General features: G+C 49.2%; 2 protein-coding genes across 2 annotated transcripts; both read left to right on the forward strand.

The window, feature by feature from the left end:
- Positions 1–1,249: 1,249 nt before the first annotated feature.
- LOC113198736 (cytochrome P450 2F5) lies at positions 1,250–12,918 on the forward strand. The gene is made up of 9 exons (XM_026411589.2): positions 1,250–1,420; positions 1,495–1,657; positions 4,727–4,876; positions 8,524–8,684; positions 9,021–9,197; positions 9,607–9,748; positions 10,442–10,629; positions 11,407–11,548; positions 12,737–12,918. Exons 1-9 carry the CDS (start codon positions 1,250–1,252, stop codon positions 12,916–12,918), a joined length of 1,476 nt encoding a protein of 491 aa, XP_026267374.2.
- Positions 12,919–17,003: 4,085 nt separating this feature from the next.
- LOC113198703 (cytochrome P450 2F2-like) lies at positions 17,004–21,227 on the forward strand. Its single transcript, XM_026411550.2, is given in 10 exon segments — positions 17,004–17,201; positions 17,204–17,271; positions 17,563–17,725; positions 18,882–19,031; positions 19,206–19,366; positions 19,540–19,716; positions 19,802–19,943; positions 20,035–20,222; positions 20,757–20,898; positions 20,983–21,227. Coding segments are annotated over 10 exon segments (1,485 nt in total). The 5' UTR covers positions 17,004–17,089; the 3' UTR covers positions 21,165–21,227.
- Positions 21,228–21,282: the final 55 nt, after the last annotated feature.

Raw genomic sequence — 21,282 nt, forward strand, 5'->3', positions numbered from 1 at the left:
GAGAGCTATAAAAAATAGACCCCACCCCCAGACCTGAGAAAACTCCAGAGAAGGTAAGGTGTTGGCCCAATGGCTCACCACCAGTCAGTGCCAGAGTTGGACTTGAACCCAGAGAAACAGAACCAAGCACCCAAAATGCCAGAGGGACTCAGGCCCATCATTTTGCCAAAGCCCCGCAACCTCGCCCCACCCCTCCTGGCCCCAGAAGGGAACCCTTGCTCCATTCCAGGGCAAACAACCACCTCAGGCCACAATGAGGGAAGCTGAGGTCAGCCTGGGGCCAGAGGTCCCCGCAGGAGGAGGAGGGTTCCCAAGGTGCAGCCCCCACCCACTGGCCGGGAGCCCAGGGGCCATGTGAAGGGTAGAGTGAAAAGGTGGGAAGGTGGAAAGATGGGAAGGTCCACCTCACCCCGAGGACCAGGGAAGGGGGTGGAGCAAAGGAGGGGTGTGAACAGAGGCAACTTAAGAGCAGCTTCTCCAAGCACAACCAGAGCTCCAGAACACACTTCAGCTGTCCCACAACAGGTAAAGGGCCCTGAGTAGGGGACACTGGGACCTCTAGGGAGTCCACGGGTGTGTGTGTGCACGTGTCCCTGTGCCTGTTGCTCTCTCTTCTGAGTGCCCCTCCCTCCCCCTGTTTCTATCCTGCAGCCTCCACCTGTGTCAGCCAGTGAGTGCACAACTCTGTCTTTTCACCTGGTCTCTCTGTGCCTCTCCAGTTCTGCCTCTTTCTCTAGTCTGCGTCAGCCCCTGTCTGTGATGTTCTCTCTGCCTGACTCTGTGCCTTGATTTGTGTCTCTGTGTGTCTCTATCATTAGCACTGTCTCCTGTGAGAGAATCTTGACAGATAGATGATTGATAAATAGATAGATGATAGATAGACATCTAAGGATATAAAGATATTACTCTCTGTTTTTCTGTGTCCCTCACTACCTGTGTGTATCTCTCGGTATCTCGGTCTCTGTCTCTATATCTCTTGTCTCTGCCTCTGTCTCTCTTGCCATCTGTTATCTATTGTCTGTCTGTCGTCTGTCTATATATTTTGTGTCTCCATGCCCATCTTCATCCCCTTTCTTTCTCCGTCTTCATCCCTCCATCTCTCCCTAGCTCTCTTTCTTCTTCCTGTCTTTTCTCTACTTGCCCCCATTTCCAGGATTTGGGGGAGGAAAATTCCAGAAGGAGATGAAGAGTGAAGGGACCCCACTCTCTCCCTAGCCCTGCCCTCCGGACATCCGTGGCTGCCTCCACCATGGACAGTATGAGCACAGCCGTCCTGCTCCTGCTCCTGGCTCTCGTCTGCCTCTTCCTGACCCACAGCTCAAGAGGCAAAGGGAAACTGCCCCCCGGACCCAGACCCCTCCCGCTCCTGGGAAACCTGCTGCAGCTTCGCTCCCAAGACTTGCTGACCTCCCTCACCAAGGTGCAGAGGCCTGCCGTGGGCGGAGGGGGTTCCGTGGCCCTAGAGCCTCCCATAACCTCTGCTTTCTGCCCCAGCTGAGCAAGAAGTATGGCTCCGTATACACAGTGTACCTGGGGCCCAGGCGGGTGGTAGTCCTCAGCGGGTACGAAGCTGTGAAGGAAGCCCTTGTGGATCAAGGGGAGGAGTTCAGCGGCCGAGGCGAATACCCTGTTTTCTTCAACTTCACTAAGGGCAATGGTAAGCCTGCTTCCCGTCTCCTCCTCTCCTCCCAACTCTTCCACATTTAGGGAAGAAATAAGAGTGCACGACTCTGATCCTAATCTTAGTGACACTCAGGGTCACGGATCTCACTGATGACCCCAAGTAGGATGGAGCCAGGCAGTCCTTCTTTAGGGTGAAGTTTGTCCCACCTTCCCCACCTCCAAATCCCTCCACCATCTTGAATTATATCTCCATACCAATGCCCATGTTCATCTAAGCCAACCCCATTCTCATCCAAATCCCTACCTCTATTCAGACCACATCACCTAGTTTCCAACCAGTCAAGCAGCCAAGTCATCTGGGCCCAGTCCCCCGGATCCAATTTATCCCAGTCCCAATCCCCATTAACCCCCATCCCCTGTCTCCATTCTTAACCTTCATCCCTCTACCATCACCAAAACCAACCCCATCACAGATCTACCTGACCCCAAGCTCTAACTCATGACTCATCTACTGGTCCTTCTCATTTCCCCCAACTCCATCTCCATCACCAGCCTCAAACCCAATTTATCATCAGTCTCATAATCTCCCCTCATATACCATTGTCACCTTCATTCCAACCCATGCTCAGCTCTGTCCCCTCCTAACCAGCAACCTACACTATTTTCTCCAAACCTCTCCTGTGTCAATGTTCTGTCCTCCTTAGGCTTTGAAATCACCTATGTTTATAGTTTTCAATCTCCTTTTTAAACAAAAATCTCTATGTGCTGGGCATGGTGATACGACCTATAATCCTAGTGACTCGGGAGTCTGAGACAGGAAGATCGAAAGTTCAAAGCCAGCCTCAGAAACTTAGTGAGGCCCCAAGCAAACTTAGCAAGATCTTGTCTTTAAAAAAAAAAGGGTTGGGGATGTTGCTCAGTAGTTAAGCACCCCCAGATTCAATTCCCAGAACCAAAAACAGTAAGGAAAAAAAAATTCTTTTAAGGAAACTAGCCAGGCACAGTGGTGCATACCTGTAATCCCAGCAGTTTAGCAGGAGAATCATGAGTTCAAAGCCAGCCTCAGCAGTTTAGAGAGGCCCTGAACAACTCAGTGAGACGCTGTCTCTAAATAAAATATAAAATAGGGCTGGGGATGTGGCTAGTGGTAGAGTGCCCCTGAGTTCAATCCCCAAGTTACTACCCCCAACAAAGGAAACTATGTGACAAGGCACTATAAATGAGGGGGGAAGCTTCTCCAATTGAGGAGGGGTCCTGGAGGCTTGCATCCTCTACTACACTCCCCCTAAAGAATGCCTAAAGCTCCCCCCTGCACAGGATGAATCCCAGATGACCCAAACTTGGAATCAGAGAGCTCTGATAAAGTTCAACTACCATGTATTAAATACACTTTCTACTCTTCATTCCCCTTCCCTGGGCTTGATTTTTTTTTAAAACCAGGGATTGAACCCAGGTTAACCACTGAACCACAACCCCAGCCCTTTTTATTTTTTCTTTTGACACAAGTTCTCACTAAGTTGCTTAGAGCCTCCTTAAGTTGCAGAGGCTGGCTTTAAACCTGCAGTTCTCCTGCCTTAGCCTCCTGAGCCACTGGGATTCCAGGCGTGCACCACTGCACCCAGCCTGGGCTTGATCTTATAAATTCACCTGTCAAGGTATACCAGATGCAAGGAGGTGGCAGACAGGGCACTTGAGAAAGTCATCTTACTGCTTCTGTACAGAAAACTTCTGAATGCATACACCATTTGTTACTAAAAAATAGCCAACAAGCAATCAGACAATACACAGCACAGAACAGGACATCAGGGTTCTGCTACTTACTAGTTGAGTACAAGTCTTGGACAAATGGCCTCCCTTCTCTGACCCTCAGTCGGCTACAAAGAAAAGATTGTTACAAAGAATCAATGAGACAATGAATACAATGCAAAGAAATATACTATAGGGTTTCTCTCTCTCCTTTTTTAATTTTTTTTAGTTTTTGATAGACTTTTTTTTAAAAAATGTGTATTTTTTTAATCAGCCCCATTTGCAGGAGAGAAAACCGAGGCACAGAATGCTAAATAGCCCTCTACTCTGATTTCCAAGTCTTACTGGCTTTGGGTAAAAATTATAATAATGTGGCAGGTGATAGTTAAAGAATTAAATGATACACTGTAAGTGAAATTCAAGAACACAATACCTTGAATTTATTTTTTTTATTTATTTATTTTTATGTGGTGCTGAGGACCAAACCCAGTGCCTCACTCATGCGGGGCAAGAGTGTTTCCCCTGAGCCCCAGCCCCAGTCCCTCTCTCTTTCTTCTTTACATCTAGTTCTCTGGTATGTAAGAGAAATCAGAGATAAAGGGGGAAAAAATCCAAGTCCTTATCCTCTTGCAGCTTCCAGATCAGTAGGCAACACAGGCCATCACTAGACTATGACATCCCAGAGTGCTCAGGGCAGGGATCAGGGCAGCCTGGGAGCTGGGGAGGCCAGAAGTAAGTACCTGACCTGACCAGGGAGAGAGGAGCCAGGGAAGGCTTCCTGGAGGAAAGGAACCAAAACCTGAGATCCGAACGATGAAGATGAAGAGTCAGAAGAAGACCAGGGGTAGAGTGTTCTAGGAAGACCAGAGGACTTACAAGAACAGGGCAGGGACCCAGAGTTCAGGCTCATTCTGGGATGTTCCTGGTGCCCTGGGGTTTACTGTTCTTGCTTAACTCTCGTATTTGCACATTCAATGAGCAGTAAGCAATCCCAGCACTACCCATGTAACAGGATCTGCACTGGGCAATGTCAAGGTCACACTGCTGACTAACACGGGCCCTCATCCTTCCCTCCCAGTTCAATGAAAAAGATGACCTCATCAACAGACAGTGCTGTCACTGGTCCCCCAAAGGGACCAGATCCCTTAAAGAGGGAAACAGAGGTAGAGAGATCAAGACCATGGAGAGGCAAGCCCAGAGCCCATGGAAGTTCAAGGGAGGCACCTGACCCAGCCTGAAGGGTCAGGGAGGGCTGGCTGGAAGGGGCAGGGGAAATTCCAAACATCAGGAAGGGGTCTGCTGACCGTTGTCTTGGAGATGAGTTACCAGTGGAGCTGGCCCTTCCTCTTCTCCCCAGGCATCGCCTTCTCCAATGGCGAACGATGGAAGGTCCTGAGAAGGTTCTCTGTCCAGATTCTGCGGAACTTCGGGATGGGGAAGAGGAGCATTGAGGAGCGGATCCTGGAGGAAGGCGGCTTCCTGCTGGAGGAACTGCGGAAAACTGAAGGTCAGGGTCCCTGAATGCAGTCTGCACTCCCAGTTCCCATCCATCACGAGTGGGCAGGGCCGCCAGGTACCAGAGCATGATGTGAACCCAGAGCTCCTTCACTTGGCCCACAATGAGCATGGTGCCCACTGGAGGTGGGTCTGCTTGTGGCTCTGTGTTCCTCTAGGTATAATGGTATTCCTGAGCCCGGTTTGTATAATCCTGGTAGACGACGATGATGATGACATTCTTTTGGTGGGGAGGTGGGTACCATGGATTGAACTCAAGCCACTGAGCCACATCCCCAGCCCTTTTTTTGTATTTTATGTAATTTAAAGACAGGGTCTCACTGAGTTGCTTTATGCCTCACTTTTGCTGAGGCTGGTTTGAATGCAATCCCCCTTCCTCAGCCTCCTGAGCTGCTGGGAATGCACCACCACACCCAGCTGATGATGACATTCTTAAGAACTCACCTACAGAGCTGTATGCTAGCACATTTTGACACATGAGCCCCCGTAAGCTTTAGAATAATCCATTTTGCATATGAGGAAATAGAGGCACAGAGCAGTTAAGCAAGTACCTTGGAGTAACCAAGCCAGTAAGCCGAGGAGTCAGGATTTAAATCTATGTCTGACACTTGAGTCCATATTCAATAAGCTAATGTCATTTATTGAGTGCTTACTGGATACCAAGCATTGTGATAACTCTTTCTGTGCTTCACCCACCAGCAACCATACAAAATCAGTGTTATTCCAAGTGAAGAAGAAGAGGCCCAGAAAGGTTAAGTCACATGCCCAGAGAGTGAGTTGGTATAGAAACCCAGGCTGACGCCTCTGACCTATGAAACAAAGTTACTAAAAAAAAAAAAAAAAAAAAAAAAAAAAAACAGAGATCTGGAGATGCCATAGCACACTTGTCAAGCATGCCCTGGGTTGATCCCGGCACCACAAAAAGATACATAAATAAATAAAATAACATAAATAACCAACACTAACACAATGCCCACCATATGCCAGGACTTTTGCAAGAACTTTGAATATCTCTTTGAAAAATCAGTCAAGGGGCCAAGTGCAATGTTCACAAATGTAATCCCAGTTTCTTGTGAGGGAGGCTGAGACAGGAGGATTTCAAGTTCAAGACCAGCCTGCACAATCCAGTGAGGCTCTGTCTCAAAACTTTTTAAAAGTCAAGTGCAGTGTTGCACACCTGTATCCCCAGAGACTTGGGAGGCTGAGCCAAGAGAATCACAAGTTCAAGGCCAGCCTCAGCAACTTTATCAAGGTCCTAAGCAATTTAGTAAGAACCTCCCTGAAAATAAAAAATACCAAAAAAAAAAAAAAAAAGGCCAAGGACTTAGTGATAAATGTCCCTGGGGTCAATCCCTAGTGCCAAAACTTTTTTTAATTTAAAGGGCTGGAAATATAGTTCAGAGGTAAAATATTACGAGGGTCAATCCTCAGTACAAAAAAAAAATCAGTCAAACTTAGGAAGCAGGTCCTGTAATCAGCCCCATTTTGCAGGAGAGAAAACTGAGGCACAGATTGCTAAATAGCCCTCTACCCTGATTTCCAAGTCTTACTGGTTTTGGGCAAAAATAATAATGTGGCAGGTGATAGTTAAGGAATTAAATGATACAATGTAAGTGAAATCACAATAGCTGCCTTATTAATTTATTTTATTACAATTATTAACACACTCATTGTACATCTTGATGGGTTCCACTGTGACATTTCTGTGCACACAGATATCTTGCTTTGCTCATGTCTACCTTCTCTTCTGCCCTGTCTTGTCCTCCTCTCTCCTCCTGCTCCAGGCTAGAACTTTAGCTAAGGACATATTAATTTCTCTCTTCTTTTTTTGGTATCAGGGCTTGACCCAGGGGCACTTAACCACTGAGTCACATTCCCAGACCTTTTTTATATTTTATTTAGAGACAGGGTCTTGCTAAATTGCTTAGGGACTCACTAAATTGCTGAGGCTGGCTTTGAACTCATGATCCTCCTGTCTCAGCCTCCTGAGTTGCTAGAAATATTGGGTGGGCCACCCATGCCCAGCTCCATATTAATTTCTTATTGCTGCTGTAAAAAATTGCCACAAATGTAGTGGCTTAAAACAATACATATTCATTCTCTTATATTTCTGTAAGTCTGAAGTAGACAGTGCAGCAGGGCTTGAGAAGGTTTTGGATACCATTCGTGTCCTGGCCTTTTCTAGTTTCTGCATTACTAGGACCTTCCTCTATATTCAAAGCCATAAAAGGTAGTAGCAGCTTCCAATCTCTCTCTTATTACATAACCCTTATTTATTTAAATGCACCTACTTTCCTCTTCTAAGGAGCCTGATAATAACATTGGGCCCACCTGGGCAATCCAGAGTCATCTTCTCATCTCAAAATCCTTAATTTATGGCTGCAAAATCCTTAATTTATGGTGCAGTGGTGCCCACCTGTAATCCAAGTGACTTGGGTGGCTGAGTCAGGTCAGCCTCTGCAACTTAGCAAGGTTCTGTCTCAAAATTAAAAGGGCTGGGATTTGGCTCAGTAATAAACTGCCCTGGATTCAATTCCCAGTACAAAAAAAAAAAAAAAAAAGTCTTTTTTTTTTTTTTCCAAGTAAAGTAAATTTCCATTCTCAGATTCTAGGAACAGGAATGTGGACATCTTTGGGGTAGTCATTAGTCAATCCATCATAGCACCACAGTTTGTAACAGCCTCATATTGGGCCAGACCTTAACTAAGGACTTCCCAGTCACTAACTTATAACAACCCCATGAGGACTGTCATTGAGCCCATTGTATAGATGTGAAAATTGAGGCTCAGAAACAGGAATCAGTTGGCCCAGGTCACATAAAGACTAAGAAGCCAGTTTCAAACTAAGTCTATCTAATCCCAGCCCTGGTTTTCTGGCCTGTCCTATTGTGTCTTGGCTGCTTTGTTGAAATGTGCTGCTTGTATAATGTTTTCTGTAGTCTGGTTGTTGGATTGTGGGGTGTTAGGTGTGATTCTTTGGGTTATTTCTGGATAAGATTGTAGTGTTATCATGCTATGATTGATATGTGGTATTGCAGTATTATCTGCTGTGCTGCCAAAGATGTCGTGTTGGTGTGCATGGTGTGTCATCTCTTCGGTTGCCTGGTTATGTGTGTTGTGATGTCACATCCTGTGTTCTCTACTGTCTGCTGGGTTGCTGTGTTTTATTGTTGTGCATTGTGTCAAAGGAAGATTTAGCTGTGAGCTGGTATTATGTGTTTAAGTATATTGTTACCATGTCTTGGAATGTTTCTGAGTGGGCTGTGTGTAGTTTCTAAATTGCTATGTGTAGTTGTGTGTGTTGGCATGTATTGTGGTTGTATTTACTGGGTGTTTTATGGCAGTGTCTATGTTTTCTGTGATGCCTGATGATTGCACTGTGCTGTATTGTGTGTGTGGTGTACTGTCACCGGGAATAGCCTGTTCTGTTGCTGAGTATTGAAGTGGATGCGGAACTGCAGGATGTTGTGGGTTCTATGCTAGCTGTTGCATTATGAAGTACTTGAGGTGTTAGGCTGCAAGACGGTATCATGGTCGGGTCAGATGCTAAGCAAATTAGAGCTGTGTCTGCTGCACCATGGTCTGGTGCGTTTGAGTCCCCAGAGCTGGGCCCCTGACCCATTCCACCCCTCGACCTCAGGTGAGCCCTTCAACCCCCTGTTTATGCTGAGCCGCTCGGTGTCCAACATTATCTGTTCGGTGATCTTCGGCAAACGTTTCGACTACGACGATGAGCGTCTGCTCACCATCATCCAAGTCATCAACGACAACTTTCAAATCATGAGCAGCCCCTGGGGCGAGGTCAGCAAGACTGAGTTCTGCGGGAAACAGAGTGGCAGCGGGGGACGGGAGGGGGCGTGGTCCACAGGGTTTAGGGGTACCTGGGGATAAGACGTCAGTAGGTCCTGACTGGTCATGCGCTTTCCTTCTGACCCTGCCTCCAAGTTACACGATTCAAGAAGGCACCCAGCCCCCTTCCCCTGCCCCTCCGTCCCACTCCCCTCCAGCCTCTCCAGAACTCGATTGCCCTTCAATGCCCCGTCCTTGCCTTCCGAATTCATTTGCCTTACCCTACTTAGCCCCGAACACATACCCTGTCTGCTCTTCCAAGCCCCTCCAACTCTGCCCGCTCTCCAGCTGTACAACCTCTTCCCGAGCCTCCTGGACTGGGTGCCTGGGCCGCACCAACGCATCTTCCAGAACTTCGGGAACCTGAGAGATCTCATCTCCTGCAGCGTCCGCGAACACCAGGCCACCCTAGACCCCAACTCTCCCCGGGACTTCATAGATTGCTTCCTCACCAAAATAGCACAGGTAAACTCTGCCCGGAAATTCCACCTCTGGCCTGACCTGAATGCCTCCTGCTGCTCCTGTCTCAAACTCACAGAGATCCCAGATTGGGCAGGACTGGGGGAGTTTCCCCGGGAGAAGCTGGGGCACCTGGCTGCTCAGGGTTGTTGCCCGGAGCCACCACCAATTATCAGCTCTTGTAGTGATTGTTAAAGTGCTAAAATGTTATTTGTCCGCCCTGCGGCAGAGATTTTTCCCTACCCCGCCATTCCACGCTCCCCAGCTCCCCTGAGGAAAGGAAGTTAAACAGAGGAGGGACCGAACTGGCACCCAGTATCAGTTGCGCAAGTCTGGGGTGAACGGGTCACTCGGACTTTGAGTCCACAATACGCATCTGGTCCCGGTTCATATCCCCACCGCTCAACCCGGGTAGGAGAAAGAGAACCCGCTGAGCCACTTCCATATGGACACCCTGTTGATGACCACACAAAACCTGCTCTTCGGAGGCACAGAGACAGTGGGCACCACGCTGCGCCACGCCTTCCTCGCCCTCATGAAATACCCCAAAATTCAAGGTGCGCCCGCAGCTACCTAGCCCTGAGACCTGCCCACACCGCGCCGTCGAGCCAACCGGCCCGTTCCAGAGGGTCGGTCAGAGTCTAGGTGGGAAAACCAAACTCACACATAGCTCGACCCCAACCACAATACCCCTTAGGGTCCACACAGCGTGCCCAATCCTCCTCCAGATCCCTCCCGCAGAGTCATGACCCTGCCTGCACCGCTCGCATCCAGCCCCAGAGCTCTTCCTTGAAGTCCCACCCAGAGCCACTCCCCCAGCTCCAGCCACTTGGCTTGCCCCAGACCCCAACCCCTCCTACACAGACTGACCTGCCCACATAGCACCTTCCGCCGTTCCACCTCCTCAAGCCCCTCCTCTGGATGATGTGTCCCCGCCCCTGATCTCCAGCCCGTGGCCCACTGGATCCAACAATCAGTCATTCAGGTCCTTGTCACCTCTTCCGAAATCTCATCAGGGACCTGAGCTACTGGGATCCCTGAAGCCCTGACCACATAATCTCACTCTCGGGAGCCCTGGCGCCAAACCAAAGTTTTGCCACCCACCCCCCGCCCTGAAGATCTGGCTGATCTTTACACGCCCCTCGGCAGTGGGCGGGGCTCGCGATGGGAGGATTGGAGCCGACTCGCGCCAGTTCCCAGCTGAGTCTCGCCTACCGATACCCTCCGCTGTCTTCCTTCTCCACCTCCAGCCCGCGTGCAGGAGGAGATTGACCGCGTGGTGGGACGCTCCCGGCTGCCCACCCTGGAGGACCGCGCAGCCATGCCGTACACAGATGCGGTGATACACGAGGTGCAGCGTTTCGCAGATGTTATCCCAATGAACTTGCCCCACCGCGTCATTCGGGACACGGCCTTCCGCGGCTTCCTGATACCTGAGGTGTGCTGGGCACCTGGCAAAGGATCTTGGGCAACCTAGGAAGAAGCATCTTATTCTTGCAACCAGCAAGGGGTACCTTAGTCCCTGGCAGGGAACTCCCCAAACCTTAGCAACTGGCATCACGAGCCCTAGCAACAGATATTTGAGATTATAAATCCAGACTTCAGCCCCTTCCCAGGCACCCCCCATCGCACATCATAGCGGACAAGACCCCTTCCTGAACCTCACACCCCTTCCCTACCACAAGACCCATCTCAAGAATCTCCCAAGTATTGCCGGGCGCGGTGGCATACACCTGTAATCCCAGCGGTTTGGGAGGCTGAGGCAGGAGGATCGCGAGTTCAAAGCCAGCCTCAGCAGCTTCGAGACGCTAAGCAACTCAGTGAGACCCTGTCTCTAAATATACTACAAAATAGGGCTGGGGATGTGGCTCAGTGGCCGAGTGCCCCTGAGTTCAATCCCCGGTAAAGGTCCCCCCAAAAATCTCCAGAATATAGGGCTTCATCCTGAGGTTCCCCCCTGTAGCCAAATACTGCCCTCTGAGACGTTTTGCTTCCCAGAAATCCCTCATCTGCTTTCACAAGGAGGGCGAGGGAGGGTGGGATGCTCCTTCCTTTCTCAGACCCCAGCAACACAGCCTCTCGCAGACATCACTGAAAACCCCAGATGGGGTCCTATGCCCTCTTCCACCCCTTTTTCCAGTCCCCAGGACCTCTAATTTGGAAACCTCTCAGCTCTTTTATACCACTAACTCCACTTTCTCCTTTCCCCACACAGGGCACAGATATCATCACCCTCCTTAACACGGTGCACTATGACCCCAGCCAGTTCCTGAAACCCCAGGAATTCAATCCCGAACATTTCCTAGATGCCAATCAGTCTTTCAAGAAGAGCCCTGCCTTCATGCCCTTTTCAGCTGGTGAGGGCCACAGTCTTTTAAACCCTAGTCCTAATTAAGCTCTTCAAAGCCTCTCACTTCTTTATCCACCCCATCCTCAGACTTGGCTGCACAGACATACATACTTATTCCTTCCCTTAACTCTGCTTCTGGGGCTGGGGCTATAGCTCAGTTGGTAGAGTGCTTGCCTCACATGCACAACATGGGTTCAATCCCCAGCACAAAAAAAAAAAAAAAAAAAAACACTCCGCGTCTATAGGCAGGTAGACATTCTCTTTGTTTCGGGAGGTGGGGAGATTATTAATTTAATTTGGGAGTGGTCATTTGTCAGACTTTCCACTAGGTGGCGCGGTTGAAATGGTTCCAGTTTTTCGTTACCCTGCTTGGGGTGGGGGGGCACTCCTTTACTCAGTAACAGGAAAAACGGGAGGAGGGTCATAATAGATAAATTACCACAGTACCTACTGTGTGCCAGTTGCTGCCTCTGAGAATAGTTGTAAGGGTAATGACTGAATTCTGCAGCCAGATTGCACAGGGTTTGCACCCCAGCTCCACTCACCTCCTAGCTGTGTGACCTTGGTTATGTTATGAACTTCTTTGCCTCAATTTTCAAGTTTCCCTTTTTTATTCTTTTGATGCTGGGGATTGAACCCAGGGCCTTGTGCATGCAAGGCAAGCACTCTACCAACTAAGCTATATCCCCAGCCCCTCAATTTCCACTTCTATAAAATGCAGATAATATTAAGACCCACCCCTTGGAGTTGTTGGGAGGATTAAGTTAATTAAGAATAGTATAAAGCTTGGAGAGCGCATGGTACATGGTTAGAATTACATTAAGGGTTTTTGTTTGCTTGCTTTTGGTTTTGTTTACATTGAGCATTATGTTCTCACTGCTATACCTATACTTACCTTTCACAACAACTTCCTAAGCTACAAGTATCATCCCCATTTCAAATACCCAGAAATTGCGGCATTCCAAGAGCACAAGACCAGCCTTAACAGAGCAGGATCTGAACCCAGGAGGCTGCACTTGCATTGGCTGACTCATTCTGTTCTGAAGTTTACTTAAGGCATCCTTCCCAAACTTTTAGCTGCATAGGTCTTTGATGTCCCCAGTCATTATCTTCGTGTCCTCATGTTTTCCTCAAAAAATTGGGGACGCAGCCCCTCGCCCCCTTTATCTCACTGCTCCTTCCCCACCCTTCCCAGGGCGCCGACTGTGTCTCGGCGAATCGCTGGCACGCATGGAGCTCTTCCTCTACCTCACTGCCATCCTACAGAGCTTCTCGTTGCAGCCGCTGGGGGAACCCGAGGACATCGACCTGACCCCGTTGGGGTCAGGTCTGGGTAATTTGCCACGGCCTTTCCAGCTCCGCCTGCTGGAGCGCTGACGTCTCGGCCCTTCACGATTAGCCTGTAAGCGCCAGGCCCGCGCCGACGAGTTGCTCGGTTTGTTGGCATAACCACAGCCATCTTCCTTTCCCCACCCCGACTTTATGAATACTGTTCTTAGTCTCAAGGAATAGAAACTTGCCGGTCTCTATTGTCTCCTTGAGAGATAAAGACTTGCTGGTCTCTGTCCTCTCCTTGAGAGATAAATACTTGCCCATCTCTGTTCCCAAGAAACAGTAACTTGCCTTCGATGCTTGCTATGCCAATCGCAAGGGCTAAACCGGCCCCTAAGGGGCGGCCATGATTCTGATCTATAAAAGGTAATCCTCAAGAGGGAGTTGTTGCTGCTCTTTCTCTCTCTGGCCAAGCAGCCTGTCAGGGGCCCCACAATAAATCTGCTTCTGCCTCTGTCCTTGGTGAGTGTCTGTGTGATCAGCCCTGTGCCAGTTTTCTTTCACCGTTGGTTTGTTGTTCCCTCTCTGTCACCCTCTGTCTGGCCTGCTTACCTGCCAGTAACTCACTTTTCTTATTTTAAACCGACCTGCACCCAAAGAAAGACATTAGGGATGGGAATTGTATGTCTTGGACCCAAAGAATTTGTTCTGTGATGTGCCCTTTCTGGGCTTTTTGTATCATTTCCTAGAAAATTATCTTTATAATAGTCAAACCTATTTAAGCTGAATTAAAGTTTTTCTTGCATCACAAACTTCATTGAGCCAGATGAAGACAGAATCTAGAAGGCCCTACTCTGAATGATATTTCCCCAAAAGTCATTCAGAGGTGAGAGTGCTTTCCTAGTGTGTACAGGGCCCTGGTTTTAATCCCCACTACTGGAAAAAAGAAAGATCTTACAATCAGAGGTCATCCAGAAGTTGAGACAGGTTGTGCTGAACACATCATAGACCCACATGTGACATCAGCCCTTTAATCCACACAGGTGAACCATAGAGCCTGCCCCAGGGCCCAACCAGGGACAAAAACACAGGGAAAGATGGAGAGAGTCAGATCTCTCCCGCCGATGGAGAACCAGCAAAGAGAAACACATGGAGTTACTGAAAAGATGGAGAAAAACCCTGAAAAACAAAGACTGGGAGTGAGACAGAGAAAGTGAGAGGAAGACAAAGAGAGGCACTAAGCAGAAAGAGAGTCAGATACCCGGGGAGAGGGAGGACAAGAAATTCTAAAACAGAAATTAAGACAAATCAACACATTTCCAGGGCACCTAGTATGTTCTGAGCTGCCGGGGTCCTGCCCCAGCGGGGTCCAGGGAGTCCTGAAGGATGAGTGGCGTCAGCGAAAAGATGAGACAGGAGCAATCTTCAGAGAGAGAGCTAAAGCAGCTTTCTCTGGGTCCCCCTTTTATTACAATTTTTCTCATCATTATAGATTCACAATACGTCATTAATTATATAATTTAAAACTTTGCCAAGACATGACATTTCCTTAACCATGATTGAGAGCACACCAATCTACATCCTTCCAGGATATGACCCCCAGCCATACAATCATCAAAAGTACAGAATCATCAATAAAACATGTCACCAATTTACATCCTTCAGATTTTCCCAAGATTTACTATTTTCCCCAAGATATGTTATTTTCTTATTAACTAATGCCAAACTACGTAACCAGACTCTAAGTCTCCTAACCAATCATTAACCTAAAGTACACTTGTACTTTATTTTTAATCTAAAATTCACATCTAAAAAAGTCCCTTTAAATCTTATATTTAAAATATCCTAAAGTTTATGAATCATCCTTAAAACATATCAGAAACCTATACAACTAAAGACTTAAGAATTTCTAAACTTAAGAATCTAAATAAAATAATATTTCTAACATTATTCTAAAACTGTGTCTTATAAAGCTATTTTAATTAATTCCTAAATTTATTCTCATAAAACTGGTTGAGGTGCTTTCTCAAAGAGTTTCTTTGTTTCTCAGTCAAGGTATACTAGTTCTCAAAGAGTTTGTTTCTCAGTCAAGGTGCACTAGTTCTCATGACCTATCAGAGGATTGATTGTTGTCCGTTATTAGGTTTGTCCACAATGTACTAAGATAGAAGAATAGCCTTTTACTTTGTCCTTGATATGCTGAGGGGTAGTAGAACAGCCTCCAAGGCATGAACTACCTGTTCTGTTCTAGCCATCTGAAATTTGATTTGTTTGGCATTTAACATACTCATGCCTCCTGTGAGAAACATAAGCATGAAAATGCAAAGTCCCAATTACATAAAAAAGGGTCTCATGGTTTCGGTTACCCACCAACCAGCGTGGCTTTGCCAGCATTCATCCTCACTGTGACCCTGTCAAGACAGTGGGAGAGCGGCTTTGCCAACACTTTTTCTCACTGTGACCCTGTCAAGACAGTGAGTGGGGGATCGCCTTCACCACTGAGCACTATTTTAGGGCACAGAAGTGAACAAGATGGAATCCCTCTCTTAAAGAGCTGGGATTCCAGGGGCAACCCTACAGAATTGGAAGAAAATCAAGAGGGTAGAGAAAAGGCTCTGACCCTAACACAGAGGACCCATCATGGACTTTACTGCATGCAGATGCACCCCAGCCATTAGTGGGGTTAGCACCTCTGAGAAGGGGTCCTGCCCCTCAGCCCCTGCCAGGTAGAGACAGAGAGCTACAGAGAGAGAGATAGACAAACACTGGAAAGAGAGAGAGCTCACAGACATAAATAGAGACGAGACGAGCAGGGACAGAGAGGGAGATAGAGGCAGAAAGAGTGAAAGATGAACAGGGGAACAGACAGACTGAGGGAGATACTGAGAAATGAAACAAAAATAGAGATGCTGAGAGACAATCCCAGAAAAAAACTCCAGGCTCAGCCTCTGCAGACTTCCCCCATTTAACTCCACCCAGGTCTGGGCCCTGTGCCAGGCAGGAAGGCTGGATCTGGCAAGACCGGGAGGGGTGGGAAGGTGGGCCACATTCTGGAACAGCCTGTCCCAAGTCCTAATTCAACCCCCACTCCCACCCCTGACTCCCTGACTCGTCAGGCTGGAGTCAGACCCCTCCAGCCTGTGCCACCCAAGCACAGGGGAAGATGTAGGTTCAGTTTGCCTGCTGTCATGGCCTGACCTCAAACAGTAATGTCTGCTGAGGGATTTGGGGGACTGGACACCAAGGAGCACAGCAGCAGTGTCACAGGACATTTGGGGGCCAGAGCTTTGAGAATCACGATGGCAGGAATATTGAGCAGGACATAGGTAGGGGTACCAAGGGGTCGCCATATGAAAAGGCACCCAGAAGTCACAATGATAGGCACAGAAGTTCCAGGCTGATGGGCACCATGAGGTTGGAGGAGTCAAATGCAAAGGAGACCCGTGCAACATACTGGGTTCCAAGAGCTATGGAAGTGACAAAGGCTCAAGAGTAAGTCCTTGAAAATCACAGGCACAAGGTAAAGGAGTGTCAGGTCAATGGACACATGGCCAAGCATGGTTTTAGAGACATATTTTGGATTCAAGAGTGTATTTAGCAACAAGAGGTACCGTGTACAGCATTTGGGACACTGGTCCAGAGGTGGTCAGGGGATTGAGGAGTACACATCTACAGGCCAAGTAAGATGGACCCAAAGGTGACAGGGGCTCGAGAGGGTGCACTTGGTCAGTTGTTTTGAATGAGAATGGCAGACTGACATTAAATGGGGAAGCGGGGGTGTGACTCAGTTGTACAAGTGCTTGCCTCCTATACATGAGGCCGTGGGTTCAATCCCCAGCACCACATTAAAAAAAAAAAAAAAAAAAAAAAAGTCAAAGAGACACATATCAGCAGGAGCCAGGACACAGAAGAGCTAGTGCTAGGGCTGGGGGTGGAAGTGGAGTGGAGACTGGGGATTGGAAAATCTTTAGAAAGAGCAGCTGCTGAGAGACAATCCCAGAAAAAAACTCCAGGGCTCAGCCTCTGCAGGCTTGCCCATTTTACTCCACCCAGGTCTGGGCCCTGTGCCAGGAAGGAAGGCTGGATCTGGCAAGATCAGGAAGGGTGGGAAGGTGGGCCACATTCTGGAACAGCCTGTCCCAAGTCCTAATTCAGTTTTTTCTGGGATTGTCTCTCAGCAGACACTTGCCCCTCCCACCGCCAATCAACCTAATAACAAGTCAACCTAATAGCAGCGAAGGATCTGAGGCAGGTGCAGGCGGCAAAGGTCTCAGGCATGCTGATCACTGGAGTTGCAACGTTGCTCTTATCACTCCTGGTGCTGGCGCTGGCCTGGTGGGGTTGGGGCGTCCACCGAGTTCATATAGGGAGGGGCTTACCCCCGGGCCCAGGCCGCTTGGATTGCTGGGGAACTTGTTGCAGCTGGAGTCCGGAGGCCTGGACCGTGCTCTCATGAAGGTAGCCCGACGGCGGGTGGTGAAACAGAATTCTGGATTCTTGGAGGTGGGATTGAGGGTTACAACTCCTGGTTGGCTGAATGAAGACAGCTGAAGGGTTGGGGACCTGGACTCTTGGATCCGAGGGAGGAGGAAGTTGGGAGCTAGGGAGCTGAACTCCTCGACCCGCGGAATGAGGGGTTGAAATGGGGACTTCTGGGTCTGAGGGAGAGAGATGGGGGCTCTGGGGTCTTGGTGGAGGGGGAGGATCAGGAGCCTGGAGCAGGTCTCGCTGAGCACTGATTCCCCGCAGCTCTCCCGCAGCTGGGGTCCAGTGTTCACTGTGTGGCTGGGCCCGCGCCCTGCCGTGGTGCTGTGTGGCTATGAAGCGCTGCGGGATGCATTGGTGCTACAGGCGGATACCTTCTCTGGCCGAGAAGCCATGCCGGTCTTCCAACGCTTCACACGCGGAAACGGTGAGGCCCAAGGGGTAGAAGTAAAGACCTGGACCAGCCAGTTTGGGTGGATAAAGGATGGAACCGGGCAATTGGGGCGGGGCCAATAGAGAACGATGGTAACCACAACAGTGCAGACAGGGTGGGGCACACGCAGGGGCCCGATCTAGGTTCCTCATGCCAATAGGAGAGAAGAGGCAACGAGTCAAAATTTATTTATTTATTAAAAAAAAAGAAAAAAACTATATTCCCAGGCCTCTCTCCAGGATTTTTGTTCAAATCCTATCCATTCTTTCTTTCTTTTTTTTTTTTTTTAGAGAGAGAGAATTTTATTTAGTTTTTTAAATTTTTCGGCAGACACAACATCTTTGTTTGTATGTGGTGCTGAGCGTGCTACCGCTTGAGCCACATCCCCAGCCCCACGAGTTAAAATTTAAAAGAGCAAACCCAGATCAAGGATCCAGGTGGGATCAATATGTAAATAGGGCCCATAAGGTTGACAACTGAGTGGTCTGATACAGAATCAAAGCAAGACCTGGCGGTGTAGCTCAGTGTAGAGTGCTCTTCTAGTGTCTGTGAGGCCTTGGGTTCCATACCTAGCACCACAAAAATCGGTGCTGCGGGCTGGGGTTGTGGCTCAGTGGCAGAGCGTTTGCATCACACATGCGAGGCACTGGATTCGATCCTCAGCACCACATAAAAATAAATAAAGATATATATATAATTTGTTTATTTATTTTTTAATCAGCGCTGTGACGCTCGCCTGGAATCCCAGCCACTCAGGAGGCCAAGGCGGGAAGTCAAATACATGAGGCTCTGGGTTCGATTCCAATATAGGGAGGAGTGGGGGAACCATGAAGTATTATGAGGAAGTAGGATTATCCTCAAGTTGGAGGCCCCAAAAGGGGCCTAGTAGCTAGTGACAGGGCGCGCCTAGATGGAGCGTGGCCGCCACCACCATCCCCACTCCCCTTTTTTGTAGTACTGGAGATTGAACGCAAGGGGCACTCTACCACTGAGCTTCATCCCCATCCCTTTTTAAAATTTTGAATAAGGTTCTCAATAAGTTGCTCAGGCTGGTCTCGAAATTGTGATCCACCTGCTTTGGTTTTCTGAGTCTTTGGGATTACAAACTGCATCATGCCCAGCCACTCCCCCTTTTCTGTCTTCACCTTAGGCATAGCGTTTTCCAACGGACCACGCTGGCGAACACTGCGCAATTTTGCACTTGGAGCGCTCAAGGAGTTTGGGATGGGTACACGATCCATTGAGGAGCACATCCTGGAGGAGGCGGCTTGTCTGCTTGGAGAATTTCAAGCTACCATTGGTGGGGCCTGACAGGAAAAGCAGAAGGGCCTGGGAATGGGGGTGGCCAATGGACTGCCAAGAAGGCTAAGAAAAGGTTTGGGTAGAGCAAGTTCAAGGAGCTCCTGTAGGCCCAAGGAGCTAGCTGGTGGTTGCACCAGAGTTATTACACATGGTTCTTCCCATCCAACTCCAGGAACCCCGTTCGACCCCCGCCAGCTACTGGATAATGCTGTATCCAACGTTATCTGTTCCGTTGTCTTTGGAAAGCACTATGGCTATGGGGATCCAGAGTTCCTGAGGCTCCTGGAGCTCTTCCATGACAATTTTCGAATCATGAGTTCCAGGTGGGGTGAGGTGAGAGAGTATGCACATAGCCTTACCTACAATGGATCATTAGAATGGGAGTCTTAGATTCTTGGAAGAGTTCTAGAAATCTACTAACATCAAAGTCCTGGTCCAATCTCCCCTCAAGGGAAACGAAAGCCTAGAGGCCTTGTCCAAAGCCCTATTGAGCCCTGTCTCCCCAGATGTACAACATTTTCCCCTCCCTCCTGGACTGGCTTCCTGGCCCCCATCATCAAATCTTCCGAAACTTTGAAGAGCTTCGAGTCTTCATTTCTGAGCAAATCCAGCAGCATCAGGAGACAAGACAGTTTGGGGAGCCCCGGGACTTCATTGATTGCTTCCTTGATCAGATGGATAAGGTGCTGGCCCCAGCTATCCTAAACCCTATCCACAGGGCCCACCAGCAGATATCTGACACATGACAGCACTCATCTGTGCCCACAGGAACAGCAGGACCCAGAAAGTCATTTCCAGGAGGAAACCCTGGTGATGACCACACACAACCTTTTCTTTGGTGGCACGGAGACCACTAGCACCACCCTGCGCTATGGGCTCCTCATTCTGCTCAAGTACCCAGAGGTGGCAGGTCTGTGAGCTGTAGATACCCAATATGAGAAGCTGGGGTGGGGGGGTTTAACTCTGGGTCTGGATAGCGTGTCTCACAAACATCTGTCCAGCCAAAGTGCAGGCGGAGCTGGATGCCGTGGTAGGTCGGGCCTGTGCCCCCCGCCTGGAGGACCGGGTGCATCTGCCCTACACCAACGCAGTGCTGCATGAGATTCAGCGCTTCATTAGCGTGCTGCCCCTGGGGCTGCCTCGTGCCCTCACACGGGACACCCACCTCCGGAGCCACTTTCTGCCCAAGGTGAGCACAGAGCCTGGGGATTCTGTACAGGACTGGGCAGGGTAAGCACCTGTCCTAGACTATTGTGGGAGTGACTGTTTTCAGAGGGTAGTGCCAAATGACACACCAAAAAGGAGAGAAAAAAAAGACAAGCTTTCCCACATACTTGTTTTCATGGGGCTGGTGCTGGGACTGAACGAACTCAGGGACTCTCGCACACCAGACAATTGCTCTACCACAGAGCCACATCCAGCTCCCCAGTGGGGTTTTTAAAACCAGCCTTAGGACAGGCATGGTGACCTGTACCTGAAGTCCCAGATAATCTGGAGGCTAAGGTGGGATCTGAAGCCAGCCTTGGTAACACAGGGAGACCCCCCATCTCTAAAAAATAAAGGGGTCTTTTGTGGACTGGGGACGTATACAGCTGTGGTAGAACACGTGCCTAACATGCATGAGGCTCTAGGTTCCATCCCCAGTAGGGGCAGAGTGCAAAAGGATGAGGCAAGGGCAGTGTCTATAATTCTGCTGGTAACCTGAGCCGTGTGTACCCCCTAGGGCACCATGGTGATTCCCTTGCTCGTTTCTGCGCACCGGGACTCCACCCAATTCAAGGACCCTGACTGTTTCAACCCCAACAATTTCCTGGATGAAAAGGGAGAGTTCCAGAGCAATGAAGCCTTCATGCCTTTTGCTCCAGGTCTGAGTGGGTCTGGGCCAGGAGGCCACCAGGCTTCACAGGCTCTAGGAAGCATGAGATGCTCACCATGCACCCTGTCCCTAGGAAAGCGCATGTGCCTGGGCGCAGGCCTTGCCAGCTCAGAGATCTTCCTCTTCCTTACGGCCATCCTGCAGAGGTTCCGCCTGCTCCCTGTGGAGAGCCCCAGCAACATAAACCTCACCCCACAGTGCACTGGCCTGGGCAACGTCCCCCCAACCTTCCAGCTCCACCTGATGGCACGCTGAAGTCAGATTCTGTCCCACTGGCCTCCCTGGCCCTCACATCTCTTTCCCCACCTTGGTCAATAAAGGGCCCAAATCACAGATGGAGACGGTCTCATTATGAGGGAGTCAGACATTTGCA

Source organism: Urocitellus parryii, chromosome 15, assembly GCF_045843805.1.
Source record: "Urocitellus parryii isolate mUroPar1 chromosome 15, mUroPar1.hap1, whole genome shotgun sequence".
Taxonomy (NCBI): domain Eukaryota; kingdom Metazoa; phylum Chordata; class Mammalia; order Rodentia; family Sciuridae; genus Urocitellus; species Urocitellus parryii.

Coding starts and splice junctions, on each gene's coding strand:
- LOC113198736 (XM_026411589.2), top strand. CDS start 1,250: ATGGACAGTATGAGCACAGCCGTCCTGCTCCTGCTCCTGGCTCTCGTC. Junction 1,421..1,494: donor TGCTGACCTCCCTCACCAAG/GTGCAGAGGCCT, acceptor TTTCTGCCCCAG/CTGAGCAAGAAGTATGGCTC. Junction 1,658..4,726: donor CAACTTCACTAAGGGCAATG/GTAAGCCTGCTT, acceptor TCTTCTCCCCAG/GCATCGCCTTCTCCAATGGC.